At 63.8% G+C, this 25,051-nt stretch overlaps 3 protein-coding genes across 4 annotated transcripts; 2 read left to right on the forward strand and 1 right to left on the reverse strand.

The window, feature by feature from the left end:
• NIPSNAP1 (nipsnap homolog 1) lies at positions 1-3,045 on the forward strand. The gene is made up of 10 exons (XM_068412496.1): positions 1-80; positions 737-864; positions 1,035-1,080; positions 1,380-1,474; positions 1,605-1,675; positions 1,791-1,931; positions 2,106-2,137; positions 2,246-2,340; positions 2,425-2,508; positions 2,617-3,045. Exons 1-10 carry the CDS (start codon positions 1-3, stop codon positions 2,679-2,681), a joined length of 837 nt encoding a protein of 278 aa, XP_068268597.1. The 3' UTR covers positions 2,682-3,045.
• Positions 3,046-3,555: 510 nt separating this feature from the next.
• THOC5 (THO complex subunit 5) lies at positions 3,556-17,797 on the forward strand. 2 transcript variants are annotated; one of them, XM_068412453.1, is made up of 20 exons: positions 3,556-3,625; positions 4,344-4,457; positions 5,112-5,255; positions 5,883-5,996; positions 6,650-6,747; positions 7,341-7,487; positions 9,869-9,983; positions 10,481-10,613; positions 11,664-11,741; positions 12,112-12,152; positions 13,021-13,120; positions 13,586-13,694; positions 15,021-15,122; positions 15,380-15,476; positions 15,829-15,943; positions 16,460-16,563; positions 16,647-16,734; positions 16,874-16,989; positions 17,172-17,362; positions 17,584-17,797. In XM_068412453.1, exons 2-20 carry the CDS (start codon positions 4,362-4,364, stop codon positions 17,645-17,647), a joined length of 2,052 nt encoding a protein of 683 aa, XP_068268554.1. In that variant the 5' UTR covers positions 3,556-3,625; positions 4,344-4,361; the 3' UTR covers positions 17,648-17,797. The 2 variants fall into 2 exon arrangements, with proteins under 2 accessions (XP_068268554.1, XP_068268553.1); XM_068412452.1 differs by having other exon boundaries at positions 3,568-3,674.
• A 935-nt stretch (positions 17,798-18,732) lies between these two features.
• On the reverse strand, positions 18,733-23,877 carry NEFH (neurofilament heavy chain). Its single transcript, XM_068412607.1, has 4 exons — positions 23,097-23,877; positions 21,783-21,982; positions 21,049-21,173; positions 18,733-20,677 (listed from the first exon to the last, which is right to left on the reverse strand). Exons 1-4 carry the CDS (start codon positions 23,875-23,877, stop codon positions 19,093-19,095), a joined length of 2,691 nt encoding a protein of 896 aa, XP_068268708.1. The 3' UTR covers positions 18,733-19,092.
• Between the last annotated feature and the right edge of the window lie 1,174 nt (positions 23,878-25,051).

Genomic DNA, 25,051 nt, shown 5'->3' on the forward strand with positions numbered 1-25,051 from the left:
ATGGCGGCGGCGGCGCGCGCGGGCGGGAGCGCGGCGCTGCGGCGGCTGTGGGGCGGCGGGGCGGCCCCCGGCGGAGCGCGGTGAGCGGGGCCGGGCCGGGCCATCCCCCCCCTGTCCCGGCCGGGCCTCGGCCGCCCCCGCCCCTGATCCCCCCCCAGGCCCCGCTCCCCACGACACCTCGCCCCGGTTCCCCTCCCCGGGCCCTGGCGCGGCGCCGGGCGGGCGGAGGCCCCGCTGTTAATGCCTCACCGGGCGGGCAAAGGTCCGGCCGGAGCGCGGCCCCGAGGCACGGCGGGCACCGTCCCCGTTCCCCCCCACCACCACCCCGAACCCCCCCCGGGGAGCACCGGTGAGGTGCCGGTGGGGGTCCCCGCCAGCTGGGTGCTGCGGGGTGGGGGGGGGCTGCCCCCCGTGGCTCCGGGAGGGGCAGCGTAGGCCAAACCCCCCCGCCCCGGAGCCTGCGCTGGGGAGAGCTGCGCCTCCGTTCCCCCCCGTATCCCCTCCGAAAGCGGGGCCGTGCCCCGCTCCGTCCCCCCGCGATGGACTGAACGAGTGACCCCCCTCTGCGGTGAAGCCCCCCGAGCCGGACGGTGTCTGCGGAGCCGGGGAGGCCGAACCGGCAGTGCCACCTTCGGGTCCCATCCACCCTCCAGCCGGTCGTTCCTGGGGCAGAGCTGCCGGTGTTCCGGGGGTGTCGGCGGGCGCTTCCCCCCCGCGCTGACCCCGTGTCTCACAGCGGGTACTCGAGGGACGCCGAGGGCAGCTGGTTCCGCTCCCTCTTCGTGCACAAGGTGGACCCCCGCAAGGACGCCCATTCCAACCTCCTCTCCAAGAAGGAGACCAGCAACCTCTACAAGATCCAGTGTGAGTGGCCCCGCGGCGAGGAAGGGGCCGGCGGTGGGCACAGACGGGGTGCACCCTGTGCTGGCCCCTCCTCGCCCATGGGGACCCCCCCTGGCTGCTCTGCCTCGGGCCCTGCTGCCCCCCGGGCTCTCGGCTCCCGCCCTGGCAGCCCCCCTCTCCTCTCCCTGCAGTTCACAACGTGAAGCCGGAGTGCCTGGACGCCTACAACAGCCTGACGTGAGCCCCGCCGCGCGTCGGGGGGTTGCCTGCCGTCCCAGGGGGGTGTTGGGGTGCTGCTCTGGAGCAAGGGGGGTGGGAGGGCTCGTACAGAGCCCCTCAAGACCCTGAGAGCGTCCGTACCCCTTCTCCTCGCCTCAGTTTCCCTCCCTGTGAAATGGGTGCATCCCCCAGGGCTGCTCCAGCAGCCCCTTCTGTGCCCAGACCCCTCGTGCTGGGCTGGGAGGGGAAATGGGGGGATATTGGGAGCGTTTTGGGGTGGCTGCCTGTCCCCAGCCGCCCTCCCTGTGGCCCCACAGCGAGGAGGTGCTGCCCAAGCTCCACTCGGACGCTGACTACCCCTGCGACCTCGTGGGCAACTGGAACACGTGGTACGGCGAGCAGGACCAGGCAGGTGAGGGCGGGCAGGCAGCGGCTCCCCCGGGTGCTCGTGCCGGGGGCTCGCCGTCACGCAGGAGGAGCTGCTGGGTGGGCTTTTGGGGTGCTGCCCCCGCCTCCTCCCCAGCGCTGTGCCCTCTTCCCAGTGCACCTCTGGCGCTTCTCGGGCGGGTACCCGGCCCTCACGGACTGCATGAACAAGCTGAAGCAGAATAAGGTACCGCCTGGAGGGGGGGCGCTGCCCAAGCGCTGCCCCTCGCCTCTGCCTGACCCCCCCCGGCCCGGGTCGTGCTCGCCCCCACCCCAAAACCCCCGGCTGGGGCTGTCCCCAGGAGTACCTGGAGTTCCGCGAGGAGAGGAGCCGCATGCTGCTGTCCCGCAGGAACCAGCTGCTCCTGGAGTTCAGCTTCTGGAACGAGCCCCTACCCCGCCAGGGACCAAACATCTACGAGCTGAGGACCTACAAGTTGAAGGTGCAGCTGCGGGGGGCCAGCCCGCACCTCAGGGCGGCCTGCGGGTCAATATAACCCCGGCACGTGGGCCCTGCCTGGCATTTTGGGGGGGGCAGCCCCCCAAATTCCTCCCTCTTTGGTGAGGAGCAGGTGGGATCTGGCTGCTCACTCTGGTTTTTTCCCCTCTGTTTCCAGCCAGGGACCATGATCGAGTGGGGCAACAACTGGTAAGCGACTGTTCTCCCAGCACGGAGGTGGGAAGGTGTCCCCCTGGAGCAGGGGGGGCCCCTCGGGCAAGTCCCCCCCCCCGCCACGTTTCCCCCGCTGCGTGCCAGGGCTCGGGCCATTAAGTACCGGCAGGAGAACCAGGAGGCGGTCGGCGGGTTCTTCTCCCAGATCGGGGAGCTGTACGTCGTGCACCACCTCTGGGGTAAGTGGGGTCCCCACCACCCCATGTGTACCCCCACTGGGGGGACTGGGGGGCCCTGGGTGCCACCCCGTCACCTCCCCGCAGCCTACAGGGACCTGCAGTCGCGGGAGGAGACGAGGAACGCGGCCTGGAGGAAGAGGGGCTGGGACGAGAACGTGTACTACACGGGTGAGCGGGACCCCCTGCCCGCGCCGGGGACCCCCTGCCCACGCGGGGACCCCCTGCCCGCGCCGGGGACCCCCTGCCCTCACCTCTCTCTCTCTCTCTCTTTTCCAGTCCCGTTGATCCGGACCATGGAGTCGCGGATAATGATTCCCCTGAAGATCTCACCCCTGCAGTGAGCGGGGGTCCGTGCCGGGGGGTCTGCCTGCCCCCGGAGGGGCTCGCTGCCCCCCCCTGCCTGCACCCCGGCCCCGCTGGGGAAAGGCTGGGGGTCTCTGCTCCCCCACAGCTCCTGGTTCTCCTTCCTTCCCCCCCAGCCCTGTTTTGGGGTGCCCTGTGGGGGATGAGAGCGGGGAGGGGAAGGGTGGGTCCCCCCATCCTGGGGCCGGTCCCCCCATCCTGTGGTGGGTCCCCAGGTGTGGCAGGGGACGGTGCTGCCCGGGGGGGGCTGGCCAGGCTGCAGAGGTGGGGGGAGTGTCTTAATTATCTCTGATGGGCCCAGTGCCTGTCCCGACTGCGGGACATCGCCAATTAAATATTTAATATGCCAACGCCTGGCCCTCATGGGGAGGGGCGGGGACACAGGACTGGGGGTGCTCGGTCCACCCCGGCGCAGGGAGCAGACCCCCCCAACCTCATCTCACCCACGAGGACACCCTCCTGCACCCCCCTGCACCAAGGGGGGGCCACCCTGCCCCCAAAGACCCCCACCCAGGGGTGCCCTGATACACTGAGCCCCCCCAAAGCCCATGAGTGCCCCCAGTACCCCCGAGGGCCCCACACCGTGCCCCCCCCAAGCCCATGGACACCCCCAGTGCCCCTGGGGACCCCCAGCCAAGCCCCCCCTTATGCCTGCGGGTGCCCTTCAGCACCAGGACCCCCCCACCGCGGGGGGATGCGGAACCCCCCCCCCAGCAGCGCTTGTCAATGGGGCCGTGACCCCGCCCCCCCGCCCGAGGCCACGCCCCCGCCGCGCGTTGCTCGCGGTCCTCCGGTGGGGGGTGTGTCCGCCAGGGGGCGCCTTTAGCGGCTGCCGCTCTGCGCGGCGCGCTCGTTTGCTCCGCTGGCGTCATTTCCGGGTGGCGCCGAGGCGAGGGACGGAGCCGGCCCGGGGGCAGCCGAGGCGAGGCGGGGCGGGAAGGCGGCTGGGGGGGGCCCGGGGCAGAGCTGAGGTGAGGGGGGCGGGCGGCCGGCCGGGAGTGCTGGGGGTCTGGGGGGGCCCGGTGTGCGGGGGGGGCTCCGGAGGAGCACAGGCCTCTGGGCCCGGTGTGCCGGGGGGGCTCCGGTGGAGCACGGGCCCCCGGGCCGGGTGTGCCGGGGGTCTTGGGTGGCTCCGGAAGAGCGGGGCTCCCGGGCCTGGTGTGCTGGGGACCTGGGGGGGCCCGGTAGAGCATAAGCCTCTGGGCTCGGTGTGCTGAGGGGCTCCGGGGGAGCTCCGGTGGAGCACGGGCCGCCGGGTCTGGTGTGCTGAGGGTCTGGGGGGGCTCCGGAGGAGCGGGGGCCGCCGGGGCTGGTGTGCTGGGGGGGCTCTGGTGGAGCACAGGCATCGGGGCCTGTATGTTGGGGGTCTGGGGGGGCTCCGGTGGAGCACGGGCCCCGGGTACAGTGTGTTGGGGTTCTGGGGGGGCTCTAGTGGAGCGGAGGCCTGTGGTGTGCTGGGGGTCTGGGGGAGCTGAGAGCTGGGATGGGGGGAGCTGGAGGGGAGAAGCCCTGGGACTGGGTGGGCGGGGAGGAGGCACAGGGGCTCACTGGGCAGGCTGGCAGAAGGGAGCCCGGGATAGCCCGGATCCCAGGTGGCTTTGGCCCCCCCTCAGATGACGACGTCACCTCTCGTCCCCCAGCTCTTGACTGGCAGCACCATGTCTTCGGACTCCAGCAAGAAGAGGAAACCCAAAGTGATCCGCACGGATGGGGGCCTGCAGGAGGGCAAGCGGGGCAAGGCCGATGCTGACCAGGTAGGGCCCGTGGCTGCCCACGTGCACGGGCAGAGCCTGCTGCGGGCTGCTTGTGTCCTGCCTTACGCAGGGCTGTTCGCACGCCTCCTCTTTGCTGGCCTTATTCTCCCCTTTGGGAAGTTGTGGGACTGTTCCCACAGAGCCAAGCCGGCTCCCAACGTCTCTGAAACTCCTGCTCTGAATTTGTGGACCTGATTCCATCTCCTTCAGGAAACACAGCGCTCGAGGAGTCAAACGCTCCTCTGGAGGCACAGGGAGAGTGAGCATGAGGCTGAAAGGTCCCTCGGGGGTTTGCAGGTTGCCTTGAAACGCTCCCGTGAGCAGCAGGGCAACTTGGGTTCAGCCTGGGTTGAAGAAGTAATCACCTTCCTGGTTCATCCTCTGTTGTGATTTGGGTATACCTGGTACAGGACAGATACTACTTTAAATTTACAATAATTGTGTAAGAGGCAGCCTGAAATTCCCCGGTGTCTTAATGCCTGGTGGTGTTTGTGTCCAGGATCCTTAGCAGAGTCCTCTCCTGTGTGTGAAGTCTCCTTGGGTGTGGGATTAACGGGCAGAGCCAGGAACCAACACCCAGCAGTTTGTTTCCCAGTGCCCTTCCCAGAGAAGGTGGAAGGCCCCAGCCCCAGAAGGTGCTTTGTGCCCTTGCAGGATGTTAGGTACTACAGCGAGGAGGGCGAGGTGGATCTCCGTGACCCTATCAGAGACTACGAGCTCTACAGAGAGACTTGCCAGGAGCTTCAGAGACTGATGGCAGAAATCCAGGAGCTCAAGAGCAGGGGCGTCAAGGACAACGTAAGGAGAAGCCTCAGTGCTTGATTTAATGTGTTCTCTTCTTTAATGTTTTTCCTTAATCTGAGAGGAAGGAGTGGGAGCAGTGGCCGTGCCGGCTTCTGGGGAGAGTCAGGGAAGTGGAACTTACTTAAATAGAGTAAAACACGATCTAGCTGAGGCATTAGTCTTGGCTGAGCAGCCATTATGCAGACCAGGTTCTTCTGAAGCATGTCTGGGCTCCTGATGGGTCGGGGGCTCCCGGGGGAGGAATTGAGCCCCTGCTGATGGCAATGGGGTGGCCAGGCTCTCGCTGTCCCACAGAGGCCCGTGGCTGGGGAAGGCTTGCGCTGCGGCTGCCCGTGCTGTCCTCTGCACGGCAGGGTGGGCGCTTCAGGCTCCAACTCCTCTGTTCCTACTGCCGAGAAAAATCGCTAGAGTGAGCCTGGAACCCCCCCAGGGATTTCCAGTGGGTGACTGTGAGTCTGGCAGCGGGAGGCTCCCGCAGAAGCCCTGGTGACGTTAATTGTGGCTCTTTAGCGAAGCGCGGAGCCCCGTTTGCGGCAGGACTCGCAGGAAGTGCCTGCAGCAAAGGGGCTTTGTGACAAGAGCCCTCTGTCCCGCTTCCAACACCTTCCTCCCACCACTCAGGCTTCTGAGATCGACGAGCGGCGGATCCAGAGCTGCGTCCACTTCATGACCCTGAAGAAGCTCAACCGGCTGGCTCACATTCGGCTGAAGAAAGGGAGAGATCAAACCCACGAGGTACAGAGGGGGGCTGGGGGGTGACAAATGCAGGTCAGGGTTTAGTGGGATCAGAGACGGTGCCATTTCTGCCTGGTCTGTGTATGGATGTGTGAGAGGAATTAAACGCCAGCCAGGTTGTGGGTTTTGAGTTAGGGGTTTATCAGGAGACTCCGCTACGATGAAGCAGAAGCTGTGTTTATACCAAATGGTGAGGGAGCAGTATCTGCTCCTGTCTCAACTACACCAGGGAGTGAGAAAGCTCTGTCTCAAGAGGCCGGTGTGCTGCAGGCCTGAGAACCGTGTACACGGTTGGCCCTGAAGCTCCTCACCCAGACTTCTCAGCTTCTCACGGCTCATTTGCACTGTACCACTGAGGAAACTGAGGCACAGCGACAGGAAGGGACTCGGCCTGTGTGTGCCCCAGCAGCTCTGCCCTGTTCTGTGCCTTGTCCCCAAAACGTGCCACCTCCAGAGCGGGATCAGTTTGATGTGATGACCATTTACTTTCCCAGCCCTTGAAAATGTCTTTTGACCCCCAAAAAATTGTTATGTACCCTAAAACCCACCCTCCCTAGGTGGTGACTCTAGTTGGTGACTCTCTTGTGGGGTGTATTTGCTGGCAGGAAGGTAACAGGGCTTCATCCCCTGCTCTGACCATGGCTGTGTTTCAGGCAAAGCAGAAAGTCGACGCGTATCACCTGCAGCTCCAGAACTTGCTCTACGAGGTGATGCACCTGCAGAAAGAGATCACCAAATGCCTGGAGTTCAAGTGAGTTTGTCTTGGAAGGAGAGGGAGTGACAGTGTGTCTGAGACGGGGTGGGATCTCTTGTCACGCTCCCTGTGCCCGCTGTGGGAGGAGAGTGGGTACTCCAGCTGCCACTGTGCAGAGTTCTTGTGCTGGGACATGGGGGAAGAGGGAAGAAGGCAACTATTGTGATAGAGGGACAGCGGAGGAGAAAACAGGTCGATGTCAAAGACGCGACCATGCTGGTCTCTTCAAGGACTCTCTGGCCTCTGTACATCAGTTTTGTTCTGAACACCAAGCGTTCTGTCATGCCTGCTGCACAGGCAGCGCTCCGAGCTGCTTCCAGGAGGGCTCTATTTACTGGTGCCTCAAACAGTGCTTTGGTTAACCGTGCAGGGAAGGTGTCTCCATGAAAGGAAGGACCCTGACCAGACCTTCCTCTCCTCTGCTGAGCTCTGCTGCGGTTCAGCTCACTGATGCTGTGGTGTTTCACTTAGCAGAATGAAGCTGGGGCACGGGATGTTGGCATTGAGTGTTCTGCTGTGAGGCACAGTTGAGTTTGGCCCTGCTGCGGCGTTTCCCACCCTTCCCCGATCTGATCTGCCTGTCCTTGCAGGTCAAAACACGAGGAGATCGAACTGGTGAGCCTGGAGGAGTTTTACAAAGAGGCCCCCCCTGAAATCAGCCGGCCTGCCATCACCCTGTCTGAGCCCCACCAGCAGACCCTGGCCCGCCTGGACTGGGAGCTGGAGCAGCGCAAGAGGTGGGTCAGCGGCGTCTCGGTCCGGTGTCAGCGTGCTGCACGCTTCACAGCCCCCTGGGTGAGCTGCACAGCCACTGGGTGAAGCAAACGTGGGTGATAAAGGTTTAACACCCTCTTGAAATAGTGTAGATCAAGTGACAGGTTCATTGTGTCACTGAGCCCCTGGTGTGCAGGAGCACTCTGTGTGTGGAGCTGGGCATGGTGGGATCCTTGTTTCATAGATCAGGGAGGTTTCTTTCACCTGCCTGACAGAAGAGAGCTCCAGGGATCCGGGGAGCAGAGCAACCTCCAAACCAGCGCGAGAGAAGCCCTGAGCCAGCCGCAGCCGCTGTGCAAGAGGGACTGCCCGGCTGGGCCCGCACCGTGTGCTCTGGGTGATGGCAGCAACGGCACCTTGGCTCTCCTGGTCAGCCCGCGTGCTCTCTCACTGAGGCAGTGAACATCGGTGCTGGCTCGTGGGTATCGAGGGAGGAAAATGAGTTTTATAGCTTGATGTTTCCCCAGCGTCTGCTTGGAGGCTCTCGCAGCAGGGGACGGGGGTGCTGCCCGCCGTAGGGGTGGTACTGAAGGACGGGCGGTTGCACGCTGCCATCCATAACCTGGTTCTGTGAGATGTGCCACGCAGGGCCAAGCAATTCCTGTTTTGCCTGCTGTGCTGTGGCACGAGGAACAGAATTAAACCAGCCTGGCTTGGTGGCACTGGTGCTGCTGCCTGTGCTCCTAGCGCTTGCCACAGCGGGGAGCTGCCCGCGCAGCGCTCGCCTGGGCTGTGACTGGTGCTGTCGTGCTGGCAGGCACCTCCTCGGCGCAGGCCCTAAGCCCCAGGGCCCTCCGCTGGTGCAGGCAGGCCGCGTGGCTCAGCTGCTCCCTGGACTCTTGCCCCATGCGAAAAGCAAACCATGACGCAACGTCGCTGTGTTTTGCTAACAGCCAGCAGCTTTGGCAGCCAGGCAGTGGCAGAGACTTCGGGGGAGATCAGTCTGAGCCTGCCGGTAGCTGCTGCGTGAGCAGGGCAGCTCAGCAGAGCGGGCTGGCGAGAGGTGCTGCGGGGCTCAGACACCTCATGCTTAGCCTCTCCCAGACCCTTCACATCAAAAAATAAAGGTGGAAAGCACCTTCACACTGCAGCTGAGATGCTGCGGATGGTTCTGCCTGTGGCACACGCAGGGGAGCGTTCAGCCTGGAGACCTCTTGGGGGTTCTCCTTAAAAAGGATTATTCATTGCAAACTGCGTGGAGGGCAAAGAGGAGCTGAACTGAGCCTGACCCGCAGTTGCACGTTGAATTGCTGCAAGGCCTTGCAACTCCCGGTCCTCACCCCGCGGGATCTAGGGAACACCACTGGTCACCTCTCGCCACCGTTGGGGTGGGGAAAAGCCTCTCAGCTGCCTCATGAGCAGATGCCGGGGTGCTTTGGGTGCTTTCTGATGCTGTTGGGGTTGTTTGTGTCCATCCATACCTGTCACGGCGTTTTTAGCTGTGCAACCATGTGGCGTACTGGACTTTGGACTCTTCTGAAAGGTGCTTCTTGTGTGGCGTTGCAGGGCTCTCTGTGCTCTCCCTGGCTTAGGGGGCTCACTGGGGGTGTCTGCATTGTGTGGGAGCCTGTTGGGGTCCGCGTTGACCCAACACAAGTATAGTTCTGTTTAGAAACAGAAGCATTTCAGTCCCGTGATGTCAAGTGTGTTGTTCCCCTCAGAGGAGGGTTCCTCTGTGCTACAGGTGCAGTGGGGAGCAGGGTCCTGAGTGCCTGAGCCCCTCCAGCCACTGCTCCCCCTGCCATGGCGGTGGCTTGTCCTGGGCTGCACACCTCCGTAGCCAGGTTTCCCTGCTCCCACTGGGTAGGAGGTTGTAATCAACAGCAATAAGGAGGTTTAACGTGTTCTCCCTAAACATGAGTGTACCCAGGGCTCAGAGGGTCGTGGGGACTTGCATTTTCCTGGGCTTTCTGCCCAGTTACAGAGGACGACTTGCTAGTGTATTAAAGCTTGACTCTCACGAGTTTAACTAAGGAGCTGACGTGGCATGAAGTGACTCTGGTGATGTGAAGTGGAAAAGCCTCTTCAGGAGCTTGGCGGGGTTGGCAGGGCTGGCGGTGTGGCTGCTGGCAGCAGAGACTGCCGTGGGAGCGGGTCTGCTGAGGGAAGATGCAGTTACTGTCCCTTCTTGGAGCACAGCACAAGGCTGAGCTTCCTTGTTCTGTCCCTGTTTGTTTTCCAGCTCTAATCAGTTCCTTTCTGCCTCCACTTCCCCTTGGCCTTAAGAGCTCTTTGTTTGTCACCGTGTCTGAGCTCTCCTGGTTCCTGCAGTGACTTTTGCCAGGTCAGGAGAGGTCAGCTACAGGCTTTGTAGCTGTGGTGGTAACCAAATTCCCACCCCTAGGCTGGCAGAGAAGTACAAGGAGTGCCTGACCAGCAAGGAGAAGATCCTGAAGGAGATCGAGGTGAAGAAGGAGTATCTGAGCAGCCTCCAGCCTCGGCTCAACAGCATCATGCAGGTACTGGAGCTCTGCAGGAAGGGGAGAAGGCCTCCGGGGCCAAGCTGAGGTCACGCTCTGAGGGCTGGTAGAGAGGTACAACGCCTGGGCTGATTCTGCTGGGGAGATGTCTCACTCCCAGTGCGGACGAGGGGTAGATCTGCCTCGTGCCAAGACTTCTCCTGAGTCTTGTTGTTTATGCGGCAATTCCTGCAGAACTGCGGGTGGAGGAGTCGTTAAATGGGCCTTTCCCTGGAGAGTGACAACGCAGTTCCAACCCCTTGGGGTTGCCTGGGGAGGGAAGAACAGGAGAAGGAACTGGGTTATTTTCAGATCCAAAAGTTTTCCAGCAAAGGAGAGCTGCCAGCCCTTCCCTGGGGGCTCGCCGTGCCTGTGGCTGCGTTTAACCCCCCACCACGGCTGCTCTGCTGGTTTCCAGTCTCCGCTTGCCAGCTTGGGGTGAGGAGGGTGAACTGCTCCGTTCCCAGTGACGAAGGTTTGCCCTCTTGTTCCCCCAGGCCTCCCTGCCTGTCCAGGAGTATCTCTTCATGCCTTTCGACCAGGCACACAAGCAGTACGAGACGGCCCGCCACCTCCCGCCGCCTCTCTACGTCCTCTTTGTCCAAGCCAGTGCCTACGGCCAGGCCTGCGGTGAGCACCCAGGGGGGAGGGTGACACCACGAGGGGCTGTCACCAGGCGGGGCTGGGGTGCAGTGCTCCCCCCCACGGGCCAGATTTCACTCCTGCTTGCAGAAAACCCTGCTTTGGGGACAATTTGGGAGGTCCTTGTTGTCTCATCTGCTCTGCTGCCGAATTCTGCTGAGCCCAGAGCAGCAGGGTGGCCTCAGGGCCAGCACGATGAGGCAGCAGCACTTGAAACCTTGTTTGCTCAGCTCCCTCGCTGGAAGAACTGCTTGGAAAGCTCGCTCCCCACCTCTGCCCCCTCTTCTCAAGGTTGGCAGGGACGTCCCTGCAGCCTGTGAGCTGGCTCGGTGCTGACACGGCCTCCCGAGAGCTGGCAGCCCGTGGGGTGGGTGCTACGTTGTGCCACCCGTGGGTGGTGGTGACTCCAGGCGGTACCTCTGCCTGCCCTCACAGAGGCCCTTCCCCGCAGGTCACCTGAAGGCCTTCATCCCCTTCAGGCAGCTTTGCATTTCAAGGGGCTTTCTGAAGCCTCCCTGGGTCCGGAGGGATTTCCCAGCAGGGCTCAGGATCCCCCTGGGCTGTCCAGAGTGGGCTTAGCGTAGTGTGAGAGCTGCAATCCCACCATCACGCCGCTCTGGGAGTGGGGCAGGTGGCAGAACCACACCATGGCACTTGGCCACACCAGGTCGCCGCTGATGGGCATCTGTGGCCATCATGACACAGCTCCTTGCTCCCTGCTTGTGCCAGCCAGACCCCAACCCCCCCTTGGCTCTTGATAAAGATTTGGCCTTTATGGTTTCCAGGGACAGTCCCTCAAAACCCAGCATTTTCCCTCCGCTGACCCTGACCTACCCAGGTGATCCAGCCCTGTGGTGGCCCCACAGAGCCTTCTGGCCAGCTGCCCCTTCCCACTGACCCTTCGTTTGAGCTTCCTCTGCTGCGGGGCTCTGCCTTCTGCAGCCGTGAAGGGGGAGCTTTTCGGGGCAGGGCTGCTTCTAACTGCCTTTCCCAACCAGAAGTGGGATTCGTAGCTTAGTTTTCATGTCTCCTCTCCAGATAAAAAGCTTGTGGTGGCCATTGAAGGGAGCGTAGAGGAAGCCAAAGCCCTGTACAAGCCGCCTGAGGACTCGCAGGGTGAGCTGGGGTGGTGGTGCAGGTGGTGGTGATACAGGAGTTGGGTGGAGAAGCGGGTGGGTGCTGAAATGGCGCAGCGCCTGGTGTCTGCACTGCTGACCAAAGCCCCTGGCAGCAGATCCCCTCTGTCCCCAGCTCTTCCTTCCTGTGAGATGTTCACAGCCCCTCATCTCTTGGAGTGTCCCCTGGTACTGGGGATGTGTTCCTGTGTGTCTGCATCCTGCTAGGGCCCTGCTTCTGGGGGGATGGTGAGGTCTGGGGGAGCTCTGGCCTTGGAGACAGGGCTGGTGGTCCTGCTGGGTGGGGGAGAACTGCCTTGCCCCGGTGCTGAGCGCCAGGCGTCCCCGCTTACACCTCTCTCTTTGTGCAGATGATGAAAGCGATTCTGATGCAGAGGAGGAGCAGACCACGGTAAGGGATAGCGCTGTCCCCTCCTGGGCCCTCTCCAAACACCGTGTTGTGTGGGCAAACCGATCTGCACCTGCTAACTGGGAAGTGCTGGGGGACTGGGTGGGGCTGGGAACTGGTCCCTCCGTGCTGTGAGCTTGTGTGGAGTTGCCCTGACATTAAATCCAGCTGTTTCGTGGGAGGAGAGAGGTGCCATTTCCAGCTTCTGTCCCGAATGCAGGAGAGCCAGGGTACAAACCTGCTCCGCTCACTTCCCACCGCGCTCGCACCCCACCCGGCAGCGGCAGCTCCTGCTGGAGCTGCTCCACTTTGTATAAATAGCCCCAGCCTGGGAGGCTGACGTCCGGCGGGGAGGGCTGCACGTCTGTCCCCTGCCACCTCCCAAAACCACCGAGCTGAACTCTGCCCCAGGGGGTTGTTCAGCACTCCCTCGGGGTGGCATTTAGGTCCTACAGGTTGTATCTTCTGGGTGCTGGGGAGAGGCCATAGGTGCTGGCTGCCCGCAGCATCAGAGCCTGAGGGGTCTGTGCCCCCACTCCCCCCCACCCAGCAGCAGCACCTGGTATTGCTGTGGGGAAGGGCCTCAGCTTCTGCGCCTCGTGGTGGGGAAGCTTTTGGGGCCAGCAGCTCCTTGGCCTTGTCTCACAGGCGTGGGGACACTCCTGGGAGCTGAAGGGACGACAGGAACCAGAGCTGCTGTGTCCTCACCCTGCAGCAGGGCGAGGGTTTCCTGCTGCCCTCCCTCCCCAGGGCTGCTCTGGCTGCAGCACTGCGGGGTTGGGGAACTGGACCAGAAGGAAAGAGCAGTGGGAGAGGAGGGTGGGGGCCGTGGGCTGCCAAGGGTCTGACAGCTTTGCTTCGCCCTCCCCAGAAGCGGCGCAGGCCCACCCTGGGCGTGCAGCTGGACGACAAGCGCAAGGAGATGCTCAAGCGGCACCCCTTGTCCGTCACCGTCGACCTGAAGTGCAAAGGTGAGCCGAGCCTGGTGGCCCTTGGCGGAGGGCGCACAAGGGTGTGTGACAGCAGGCCAGGGAGCAACCCGGCAGCTTGGGATCGTTGGGGAGAGCTTGGGGTGCGGAGAGGCTTTCCTGCCCCCGGCCCAGTGGCCTTCCAGGGGAGACTGAGCAAGATTGTTCGTCAGCTCTGTCTGCTTGAGCTCCTCTCACCCATGCAGGTGGAGTGACCTTGCTCTGAAGCTTCCTCCCTCTAGTTGGGAGCTTTTCTCTTTTGTGAGTGGTCTTGGGCCTGACAACCACAGCCTGGCAAATGCCGATGGGATGGCGTCGGAGGGTACAGTGCATCGGTTGCCAGCTGCTCCCCGTGTTGTCTCTCTGCCCTGTTTGCTGTTGTCCTGGCAGAGGAGCATGTGTATCCACCTCTGCAGAGTGCTCTGAGCTAGAGCAGATGGCAATGTCGCCCCTCCTCTCTTGGCGCAGATGAGAACGTGCTTCACCTGACCTTCTACTACCTGATGAGCCTCAATGTCATGACGGTGAAAGCCAAGGTCACCACTGCTGTCGAGATGACAACTGCCATCAGTGCCGGGTAAGGAGAGCCCTGGGCACGCTGAGCCCGGAGCTGGCTGCACTCGTGCCCAGCCCAGAGCTCATCTGGCAGCAGCCCCTCCACTGGTCACGAACACCCTGCCCTGGTGTCCTGCCATGCTCTGTTTGAAGTGACGCGTTGGCAGAGCGATGTAGTGCCGAGGGCAGTGAGCGGTGGCAATGTCCCTCTGCTGAGCTGTGCCTCCTGTGCCCCGTGGGCTGGGGGCGCTCCGTGCCCAGCTGCCTGCTCCCGGCAGGTGAGGTTTTAACCTTAGTCCCTTATCCTACCTCGCCTGGGGCACTTTAAGGGCCGTTGTGCAGAGCTGCGGTTTCAAAGTGCTGTCTTGGCTTGTCCTTTGGTGGCCAAAGGAGACCCCAAAGAGCACAGCTCCATGTCTGCCTCTGGGGAGCACTTCCAAGATCCCTTGCCCTGCAGTGTCCTTCCCCTTAGCTCCAGGGCCCTGCCAGGCTGCTGCAGCCCAGGCAGCATCCTCCTCCTCTCCCTCTGTCATGGCAAGCCAGGGGCAGGGAGGTTGGGAACCTCCTAGGGGAGCGGTGCCAGACCTTGTCCGGAGCCGGGGCATGCTTGTCGCATTCAATCACCCTCTCGCAGCTGAACCGCTCTCCTCCCCCCTGCAGCCTGTGCCAGCTCCCTTCACCTGCCTGCTCTGCAGGTCACCTTGTCCTGAGTGCCGAGGATGCGGCTGCCTCTCCCTGGGCTCCCCAGGGACTGCTGGAGCCTGGTTTGTGTGAGGAAGAGCTGAAATGGCAGCTGTGGGAGCTCCCATCAGCTGCCAGCTCTCGGGTGGCTCTCCCAGACCAGGAGGAGGTGCCTGAGGAAGAGGGAAGCAGGAGAGGCTGGTCTGGGCTACCTGGAAGCCAGTGCTGCCTCCCAGTCTGTCCCATGTGAGGCCTCCTCATCCTCTTGGGGTTCTCCTTTTCCTGTAGGTACCCAAAACCCTCCGTGACAGCAGCTGGACTCTCGTTGCAGGGTGCTCCCTCCCTCACACTGCCCCTGGCTCTGTTACCCCAAAGCAGTGCGGCTCTGCTTTGAGCCAAACCCCAAATCCTACAGCCCTTTATGCTTGGTCGGGCTTGGGAGTACAGTCAGATGGGAAGAATTTTATTTCCTTAAGCAGAATTCATCTCTGCTTAAGCTTGTTGGGTGGCAAACAGCCACCAGGCCGTGCCCTGCCTGTGCTGGTCTTCAAACCCAACTCATGGAGCTCGTAATCTCCTTCTCCGGGCTCAGAGCCTGTTAGTGACCGCCCCAGGGAGACGTGGAGCCCCAGCTGCTCCTGATGAAGCTTTTCCTTCCTCCTGCCAGGGACCTGCTCTCCCCGGACTCCCTCCTCAACTGCCTCTATCCTGGAGACCACGGGAGGAAAACGCCCAACCCGGCCAACCAGTTCCAGTTCGATAAAGTGGGGTGAGTGGGGCGCTGCCCCCCGCAGCTGGTGTGAGTGCCCTGCTCCCGGCATGGCGTGTCCCTCCCCAGCTCATCAGGGTGGGCTCGGTGGCCGGGAGGCTGGTGTCCTGCCAGTTGGCATCGGGTGGGCTCGCTGGGCATGGCTTGGGGTGCAGGCGAGAGAAGGACCTGCTCCCTCCGGCCGGCTCGCAGGCTGGGTGGTGGGGGAACAGGGGGGGAACGCTGTGGGGTGGCATAACCCTTCCTTGTCCCCACAGCATCCTGACCTTGAGCGACTACATGACGGAGCTGGGGCACCCCTACGTGTGGGTGCAGAAGCTGGGCGGCCTGCATTTCCCCAAGGACCAGCCTCAGGCACGTCACATCCCCTTCCCTCTCCCCTAGAACATCGAGCTGGGATTGGGGGAGGTTTTTGGGGGACGGTTGTGTCCTGTCCCGTCCCCTCAGAGCTCCAGCTGACACCAGCTGCCCCCAAACCATGACGCACCCTTGGCTGGGACAGGCTCCGTTGGGGTGGTCTGTGCAGCGGGGCCACGCCAACGTATTTTCTCTCCCACGTGTGACAGCCTAAGCCCTGTTACGGGCACCGAGCAGGGACCCGAGCGTGTGCCTGCTCCTGTGGCTGGGTGGGGTGGCTCCTGGAGCGTGGGGTCCCCAGTGGGGACCTGCAGGCTGGCATGGTGGTGACACCTCCTCCTGCCCACAGCACACGGTCACCGCAGACAACTCGCTGAGCGCCAGCCACATGGAGCTGACGGTGAAGCTGCTGCGGAGCCGGCTCCAGTCCCGCCTGGCTCTGCACAAGCAGTTTGCATCGCTGGGTGAGTGCCTGGCTGCCCACCCTGTGCCTGGGGCGGGAGGGGGGCGGTAGCAGGGTCCTTTTGTCACAGGAGCTGACTGATGTCACCTTTAGTGGTGCTCCGGGTCTGCAGTGCCACCTTCAGTGTTCCCAGTCCTCAGTACCAGCAGTGGCAGTGGGGCTCTGAGGGCTGCCTTGTTGTGGGTGGGAGGGGAAGGCTGTGCCCCCTCTCCGTGCTCAGCACCCCTTTGGCACTGGCTGTCCCTGTGCTGGGACTTGATTCAGGCCGTGGTGGGAGGTGAACCACACACCCACGCATGCGGTGCCCGTCGAGCGGGCCGGGTGGGCGCTGCCAGGGCTGCGAGCTCCGGTGGGGTCGCAGCCGAGGCCTCCGCTGCTCCTCTCTGGGCACCTGATGGAGGTGTTGGAAGGATGACAGTGTCCCCAGGTTCTGGTTTTGGAACATCCCCACCCTCAGGACAGTGACAGCTCTGTCCCCAGCCCTCCCCTGCTCAGATGGCCTTGTCCTTGGTTGCAGAGCACGGCGTTGTGCCAGTCTCCAGCGAGTGCCAGCATCTCTTCCCTACCAAGATCGTCTCGCGCCTGGTGAAGTGGGCTGCCGTCCCCTACGAGGATTACGCGGTGGGTGCCAAGCGCGAGGCCGTGTCCCTGCCAGCTCCCGCGCGGCGCCGGCAGCTGCTCACTCCTCTTGTCTCTCCTCGCAGGAGCTGCCCTACACTAAAGACGTGATAGAGGCCGGCTTGGCTGAAGACACTCACCTCTACTACATGGCCCTGATAGAAAGGGGCACAGGTCGGCACATCTCCTTCTGGCAGTTGCTAATTCCCACACTGGACGCCCCCAGGGCAGCTTGTGGGGCATCTTCCTGGGAGATCCCTCCGTTTGGAGGCCCCATGGGCTGTGGGTGACATTTCTTCCCTACCCTGCTCAGCCAAGCTCCAGGCCGCCGTGGTCCTGAACCCCGGTTACTCCACGCTGCCGCCCGTCTTCAGCCTGTGCCTGAACTGGAAAGGAGAGCGGAACAGCAGCAACGACGACAACATTCGGGTAACCCGGGGTGGTGGGACAAGGGGCTGGAGAACCGCTGGCTTTTGGGGGGTGGTCCCGTGTCCAGAATGAGTGAGCTGGTGGCCCGGCAGCTCTGGGCAGGCCCGTGAGACCTGCCCCATGCAGCTGTGGGTGCTGGGAGGGCAGAGCCTGCGCCGTACTGATCCCTCTGCCTCTGCCAGGCCATGGAGAGCGAGGTCAACGTGAACTACAAGGAGCTGTGGGGGCCCAAACCAGGCTACCAGCTCCTCACCAACCAGCTCCAGCGCCTGTGCATGGTGCTGGACGTCTACCTGGAGACGGAGCCCCACGACCCCAGCGTGGAGGGGCCTAAGGAGTTTCCCCAGGAGAAGATGTGTCTGCGCTTGGTCAGGTGAGAGCCTGGCACCCTGGGGGGACCCTGGGGCAGCGAGGAGCTGGGTGAGGGTGCTGGCAGGGACGCTGGTGACACTGCTGTCCCCTGACCTGGTGCCAGCCTTGAAGCCTCTCCTTTAGCAGCCTGTGGGGACCTGCCCCCCACAACTGGGCAGTACCCCAGAACCAGGCCCTTTCTGTGGGGGCCGTGGGCTTCCTGACCCTCTTCTCCTCTTCCAGGGGGCCCATGCGCCTGAAGCCCTTCAAGTTCAACTACCCTCAGGGGTTCTTCAGCCATCGCTGAGCACCCCACTGGGCATCGCTCTGGGATGGGCTTCGTCCTGTCTGCGAGGGGGGGAGCGTCCCCATCCCACCATTTCAGTTTCTTTTACGAGGTTTTGGGTTTCATTTGGAGGTTTTGTAGCCAAAGGGATTAAACATTGAACTGAAGGAAAAGTGTGTGCATGCCCCATGTGTGCGGAGAGGAGACCGTGGGGGCTGCAGCAAGCCCTGTCCCCTGGCTCTGGCAGGTGTCTTGCTGCTGGCACATCCCTACCTGCCTCTGCCTTCCCTCCCCACCGCAGGGACCGCGGCACTGAGCTGGCTAAAAATAGCCCCTTTCCGGAGCCCGCACTGCAGCCCCAGCCTGTCCTTGCCTGCGCTGGCTGCCAGCCAGCTGACTCAGCACAACCCCCCAGCGAGGGGGGGCTTTGCTGCTTCCCTGGGCTTGCAAGGGGGGAGCAGGGCAGCCTCCTGGGAGAGGCAGGACCCCACGGCACCGTGCGAGGGGTCAGGGCTCTGGGTGGGAATCCCAGCACCCCGGCTGGTGGGTCCTGTCCCACAGCCAGGCTGGCAGCGTTGGGGCTCCATCCCCGCTCCCAAGGTCCGTGTCCCTCCTGGTGTCTACCCTGTGGGTGATTTCTCTCCTGGGAAGGCTGACAGACCCCTCTCCTGAGCAGGCCCTGGCAGCAGGGCGGTGCTGCAGGCCATGGGGGCCACACTTGAAAAAGAAAAGGAATTAAAAAAAACCCCTGAAATCCTTTGCAGAGCTGGGGGGTAGCTGACCCTGTTCCCAGCCCCCCAGGACACACAGGCCTTTTTGCCTGCTCTGGGGTGGGCTTTCCTCCCAGGAAGGTGGCCGGGGTGCTGGAAAGCCCTGTGTCCCCCTCCCCAGCCCCGGGTGACAGCTCCCAGCCCCCCCAGCCAGCCTTTGCTGCCTTCCTTCCCCATCTCTTCCCCCCCAGAGGAGGCCAGCAGAGCCGGGGCATCTCCGTAAGCACTTTATTTTGGTTATTGCACAGAAAGCAAATAACAGTGGGCTGAGGTTCCTGGTGCACAGTGTGGCTGTGAGCGTTCCTGCGGCACCCGGCCTCTGCCTCCGAAGCCGGCTGCAGCCTGGGGCACTGCTCAGAGGGACAGACCCCCCCAGGACCCTCCCATCCCAAGCAGCTAGAGCTGTGTTGCACTCATCCATCCATTGCACATACATTAAATAAATGCACTTGTTGGCGAGGGGCGGGCGGTTCCCCGGGGTCTCGTCTCGGTTACAATTCACGTGTTTAAGTGGCGCTCGGCGTGGGTCACGGTCTGCGGGGGAAGCTGTCGGCACACCGCCGGGGCGGGAGCGAGGGGCTGCGTCTCTCACCAGGACAGATTGCTAAGGGAGTGTCCCCACCCCGGGCCCGGCCGTCGGAGGGGAGCGGAGCAGCTCCCGCGCCCAGAGGTGCTCTTCGGCGCCCGGGGCTCTGCTCACTTCTTCACCGCGGCGGGGGCCGGCTCTGGGGCTTTGCCCTCCTTGCCGGAGGGGGCCTCGGCCTTGGGGGGCTCTTTACTGGCTTTGGGCTCGTCTTTGGGTTTCGCTTTAGCTTTGGGCTCCTCAGCCTTCTCCTTCTTGGGCTCCTCCGCCTTCTCCTTCTTGGGCTCCTCCGCCTTCTCCTTCTTGGGCTCCTCCGCCTTCTCCTTGGCCTTTGGCTTCTCAGCCTCCTTTGCAGGTGCTTTGCTGACCTCCTGCTGAGGTTTTGGTGGAGCCTTCTCCTCGGCTTTTCCTTCTTCCGCGGGTTTGGGGACCGGCTTGGTGGTCTCCTTCACCTGTGGAGCTGGAGGCTCTGGCACAGCAGCTGCCTTCTCCTTGGGCTTCTCCTCTACCTTGGCTGGGATATCCTTCTTGGGAGCTTCCTCTTTCCCGGGCTTGGAGGGAGCCTTCGCCTCCTTGGGCTGCTCTTCCTTCGCAGGGGCTTTCGGTTCCTTTGGAGGGGAGGGGGTGGGCTCCTTGGCTGGGCCCGCTTCCTTCTGTGGAGACTTGGCCTCCTCCTTTGCAGGAGATTTGACTTTCTCAGGGGATTTCACAGTTGGGGTCTTGGCCTCCTCCTTTGAGGGGGTTGGGGGTTTCTCAGGGGACTTCACAGCTGGGGTCTTGGCCTCCTCTTTAGAGGGGGTTGGGGGTTTCTCTGGGGATTTGACAGCTGGGGTTTTGACCTCCTCTTTTGAGGGGGGTGCAGGTTTCTCTGGGGACTTCACTGTTGGGGTCTTGGCCTCTTCTTTCGAGGGGGTTGAGGGTTTCTCTGGGGACTTGACAGCCAGCCTCTTGGCCTCCTCTTTTGAGGGGGATGCAGGTTTCTCTGGGGATTTGGCAGCCGGGCTCTTGGCCTCTTCTTTTGAGGGGGTTGCAGGTTTCTCGGGGGACTTCACTGTTGGGGTCTTGGCCTCCTCCTTTGAGGGGGTTGATGGCTTTTCAGGGGATTTGACAGCTGGGCTCTTGGCCCCCTCCTTTGAGGGGGTTGGGGGTTTCTCTGGAGACTTCACGGCTGGGCTCTTGGCCTCCTCTTTTGAAGGAGGTGCAGGCTTTTCTGGGGATTTGACAGCTGGGCTCTTGGCCTCTTCTTTTGAGGGGGGTGCAGGTTTCTCTGGGGACTTCACTGTTGGGGTCTTGGCCTCCTCCTTTGAGGGGCTTGGTGGCTTTTCAGGGGACTTGACAGCTGGAGTCTTGGCCTCCTCCTTTGAGGGGGACTCAGGTTTCTCTGGGGACTTGGCCTCATCTTTTGCAGGAGACTTAGCCTCCTCTTCACCCTCTGCTTCAGCTTTCTCTTCTTCCTTCTCCTCTTCAGCCTCTTTCTCAGCCTCATCCTCCTCTGTGACTTCTTCAGTCACCTGGATTTCCTCTGTCTGCTCCTCCACAATCACTGTCTCCTTCTCAGATTTTTCCACCACCTTGGTCTTCTCCTCACTCTTCACCTTGATGTTAGTGGTGATGCTGGGAGCCTTGGGGACCACCTCAGGGAAGGAGATCATCCCAAAGCCAGACTCGATCCGATATTCCTCCCCTTCCAAGAGCTTTCTGCCAGGAAGAGACCAGAGCAGGGCAGTCAGTGATTGCTTCTCACTTCCTCCCATGACCAGGAGCTGCCAGCCATGCCCTGCAGCTCCATGTCCCTCCTTGCCCTGCAGCTCTATCTCCATCTCAGCTTTTGACATGCTGGCTGACCCTCCTGCTCCTCTGCCCGAGGCTGTGCAGGTTTCCTCACCCTTCCCTCCACAAGCCATGTGCAGGCCTGGGTCACCCACTTGGACATTGCCCACCATCTTGGGGGCATGGAGGTCTCTTTCTCACCAAGAAGGGCCCAGGCAGTTGTGAGGGCCCTCAAGGAGTGTCCCCAGAGACACCAGCACTAGGGACTGGCTGAGACCCTTCCCTTGCCACGCCGGTACCTGTAGGCAGCAATTTCAATGTCCAGGGCCATTTTGACGTTGAGCAGATCCTGGTACTCCCGGAGCTGAGCTGCCATCTCCCACTTGGTGTTCCTCAGCTCATTGTCAAGCTGCTGGATGGTTTCCTGCGGCAGACAGAGCAACTGGTGACATGAAGGGGGGCAGCACAGGAGCAGGGGGGGACATAGAGCACCCCTAAACAGTCCCCTGGTCTCCAGAGGAGGGACTGCTTACCCAGCACTGGGGTGCCCTCAGAGGGGTCTGCAGCTCTGGGAACATTTCTAGGACTTGGGTGAGTCTGGTGGCCACCAAACCCCAGCCTGAGGCTAATAGGGATAGAACAACACCCTGGGACAGTATTTCAGTCCATGGCCACCACCCGGTGCAGCACTCTGTGCTGCAGCTCCCAGCTCTGGGACACAAGACACAGCTTGAGCCCTGGGCAGGGTTCAGTGATGTTTGTGACCAACATCAAGGGCAGCTGAAAGCCTGGCAGATACATGGGAGAGCTCTGTCATGGGTGAAGGACACAATGGTCTGGATGCAACCTCAGGCTCTGGGTATGTGATCACCAGGAGCTGGGGAAGGCCGACTCTAGACACAACCCTGAGTATTTGCTGCTGGTTGTCACCATCTCTGAAGCCATAGCACCAGCACTGCTCCTCCCCGGCAGCTGGATGGTCCCTCCCCACCAAAACATCAGGTCTGGGATACTGCCCACTGCGCCACATTACCTGGTAGGACAGGACATCTGCCTGATGGCGCTCCTCGGAGTCCTGTCTCTGCCTCTCCAGTGACTCCTGAGTTCCTTTGAGAGCTTCGAGCTCGGTGGTCTTGGACTGGAGCTGGCGGCGGTACTCGCAGATCTCCTCCTGGGCCACGCGCATGGCATCTGTGTTCACCTTGGCAACCTCCGACAGCTTGTCCAGCCTCACTGCAACAGGGGAAAGGAGAAGCTGCAGGGAGGGAGGGGGGGAAGGAGGCTGCAGCCTCCCCTTCTTGGGGAACCTCCAGTTGGGTGAGGCTGGCAGGGGCTCCCTGGCTGTGCTGGTTTCACTGGCCCTCGCTCTATCTGTGCCAGGGAGGTGAAGGTGCCCAGCCTGGGCAGCTGGTTTCACCATCCTGGACTTTTTCCAGTGCAAACCCACCCTGCAAACCTCCCTCTCCCCTTCGGCTCCTGCCCCAGCCCCCAGGACCCCCAGAGCCGCCTGCTCCCCCCCAGCACCCCGCCTTGCTGTGCGGGGCTGCGGCCGGACGCGCCGCCCGGGGCGAGGCGGGGGGTTTGCCGCAGTGCCCTGCGCTCACCCCGGGGGACGGGGAGGGGGGACGGGTGTGTAGGGGGGACACAGAGCCTGCTGCTCCGGGTGCCATCGCGGGCAGCCCCCGCCCCGCGGGACAGCGCGCCCGTGGGTGCGGCGCCCGCCGCTGTCCGTGGTGCTGAACGGCCGCTGTCCAGGGTGCTGAAGCCCCCTCCCTCTGTACCGTAGTGCCCCACCCATCAGCACAGCAGGGACGCTCCCTGCTCCCCCCCTCTTCCCCCCGCCAGGGATGCGGCACCACCTCCCCCCCCCCGCGCCGTAGCCCCCTCCCCGCAGGGCACCGCAACAACTCCTGGCCTTGCTCCAGCGGGGAGGGACCGGTCGGGCACCCCGCCGCATTAGGGGGGTCCCGGCACCCCACAGACTTGCGGGGTGCCGCGGCAGTGACCACGCCACCCTCCCCGAAACACACTGCGGGGTGTTGGGGGCGGGGGGGGGCTGGCCAGCGCACTCACAGACACCGAGGAGCTGGTGGCAGGGGTGGGGTCACCGTAATGCCCTCCCGGAGCGCTGGATATAGAGGGGGGTCCCTGCACCCCCCGGGGGCGGGGTTCCCTAACGCTCTCCCGGAGCACAGTATATATGGGGGGGTTCCTGCTCCCCCCCGGGGCTCGGTTCCCCTAACGCCCTCCAGGCGCTCGGCACGCAGGGGGGTCCCCGCAGCCCTGGCGATGGGGGGGCTGCCCACGGATCCCTTCCGCGGGGTGCGGTGTTAGGGGGGACACTCACCGCGGAACCACTCCTCGGCCTGCAGGGTGCTGCGGGTCGCCGTGCCCTCCAGCTGGGCGCGCAGGTCGCGGAGGGCGGCGGTGACCCCGGGGCGCAGAGCGGCGGGGGTCTCGGCGGCGGGCTCGGGGCGGGCCCCGCGCAGCAGCGCACCCACCTCAGCCCGGTGCTGCCGCCGCAGCAGCTCGGCCTCTTCCCGCAGGGCTCGGGCTCGCTCCTCCAGCGGCCCCCGCGCCCGTTCCGCCTGCGCGGAGAGCTGGGTCAGCCCGCGGGCCGCCGCTTCCAGCTCGGTTCGTTGTCGGGCTTCTTCCTCCAGCCGCCCCTGCAGCGCGGCCACGTCCTCGGCTAAACGCGCTCGCTCCAGCCGCAGCTGCCCCTTCTCGGCGCCCAGCCGCAGGACTGTCCCCCGCATGTCGCGCAGCTCCCGCGCGTACAGCTCGCCCATAGCCGAGCGCCCGGCTTGTTGCTGCCGCAGCGCCTCCGCCTCCGCCGCCAGCGCCCGGTTCTGCTGCTCCAGCGCCCGCACCCGCTCGATGTAACCGGCGAAACGATCGTTCAGCACTTGCAGCAGCTCTTTCTCGTTCCGCGCCCGCGGTTCGCCGTTCACCGAGTCCAGGCTCTCGGTGGAGGAAGCGGCCGCGCTGCCGCCCCCCCGAGCTCGCCCCACCACCGGCCCCAGCCACGAGTGGAAGCCGCTGGAGGCGGCGGACCGGGGGGGAGCGCGGCCCGGTTCCTTGCGGAGCCCCCCGGGGGGGCCCAGCAGCGTCTCCAGCATCAGACTCATGGCGACCGCCGCCCTTCGCTGCGGCACCGGCACCGTCGCCTCCCGCTTTATAGGGCTCGGGGCGGCCGCTCCGCCCCGCCACCGGCAACGGGGATGGGCACCGGCACCGGCACCGCCCCGCGCCACCCCTGCAGCCCCGCTGGTGCGGGGGGACCCCACGGCCACGCCCCGGGTGGGGAGAGGGGACCCGTGATGGGGAACGGGGGACATTCGAGAAGGGAGCGGGGAGCCCCCGGGAGGAGAACGGGAGCGCCCAGGGCAGAGCGGGGACCCCCAGGAAGAAAGCGGGGACCCCCGGGAAGGGAGCAGGGAGCCCCTGGGGTAACATAGACCCCCCGAGCAGAGAGCGGGACCCCCAGGAAGGGAGTGGGATCCCCGGAAAGGGAGCGGGGAGCCCCCCGGGAAGGGAGCGGGGGGCCCCTGGGGTAACATGGACCCCCCGAGCAGAGAGCGGGACCCCCGGGAAGGGAGCGGGATCCCCGGGAAGGGAGCGGGGAGTCCCCAGGGGGAGCACGGACCCCCCGGGAATAGAGCAGGACGCCCGGGAAGGGAGCCAGGACCACCCAGGGCAGCGCAGGGCCCCGACCCGGGGTGGAGGAGAGCGGAGGGACCCCCGGGGGGCACAAGCAGCCCTCTGCCATGGGGAGGATGACAAAGCAGGGACCCCGGGGGGGACTCGGAACCCCCCACTATGAGACCCGCCGGGGGTCGGGCGCTGCTTGAGGGGTTCCTGCCGGCTGGAGGGGGGGCCCTGGGCTGACATGGGGGACCCCCGGCCCCGCCCCAAGCGGACAGGGGACACCCCGCAGGGTCCGGGGGGCTCCAGGCAGGGGGGGCGGGAGAGCCGGGTCCGCCATCCCGGCAGGGGGCGTCCCCCCCACCCTGGGGTGGGGCCCAGTTCATTTGCATGTACGGCCCACCCGGCCAATCAGCACACGTAGACCAGCTGGCCAATCAGCACAGGTGTAGCTCAGCCAATCAGCATAGAAAGAGCTCAACCAGTCAGCAGGTACCTACAGGGCAGCCAGCCTGCAGGTAAGCAGAGCTCAGCCAATCAGCAGCCAGGTACACAGAGCCCAACCAATCAGCATCCAGGTACACAGAGCCCAGCCAATCAGCACTCCCGCAGCAACCCGGGGGGAGGTCGGAAGGGTGAGAGCTGTGCCCCCCCCCC

The sequence above is a fragment of the Nyctibius grandis genome, chromosome 14 (genome assembly GCF_013368605.1).
Source record: "Nyctibius grandis isolate bNycGra1 chromosome 14, bNycGra1.pri, whole genome shotgun sequence".
Taxonomy (NCBI): Eukaryota; Metazoa; Chordata; class Aves; order Nyctibiiformes; family Nyctibiidae; genus Nyctibius; species Nyctibius grandis.

Coding starts and splice junctions, on each gene's coding strand:
- THOC5 (XM_068412453.1), top strand. CDS start 4,362: ATGTCTTCGGACTCCAGCAAGAAGAGGAAACCCAAAGTGATCCGCACG. Junction 7,488..9,868: donor GAGCTGGAGCAGCGCAAGAG/GTGGGTCAGCGG, acceptor TCCCACCCCTAG/GCTGGCAGAGAAGTACAAGG. Junction 16,564..16,646: donor TCCCCTACGAGGATTACGCG/GTGGGTGCCAAG, acceptor CTCTCCTCGCAG/GAGCTGCCCTACACTAAAGA.
- NIPSNAP1 (XM_068412496.1), top strand. CDS start 1: ATGGCGGCGGCGGCGCGCGCGGGCGGGAGCGCGGCGCTGCGGCGGCTG. Junction 1,475..1,604: donor CGGCGAGCAGGACCAGGCAG/GTGAGGGCGGGC, acceptor CCCTCTTCCCAG/TGCACCTCTGGCGCTTCTCG. Junction 1,932..2,105: donor TGAGGACCTACAAGTTGAAG/GTGCAGCTGCGG, acceptor CTCTGTTTCCAG/CCAGGGACCATGATCGAGTG.
- NEFH (XM_068412607.1), bottom strand. CDS start 23,877: ATGAGTCTGATGCTGGAGACGCTGCTGGGCCCCCCCGGGGGGCTCCGC. Junction 21,983..23,096: donor GGCCGAGGAGTGGTTCCGCG/GTGAGTGTCCCC, acceptor CCCCTGTTGCAG/TGAGGCTGGACAAGCTGTCG. Junction 21,174..21,782: donor CAGATGTCCTGTCCTACCAG/GTAATGTGGCGC, acceptor TGTCTGCCGCAG/GAAACCATCCAGCAGCTTGA.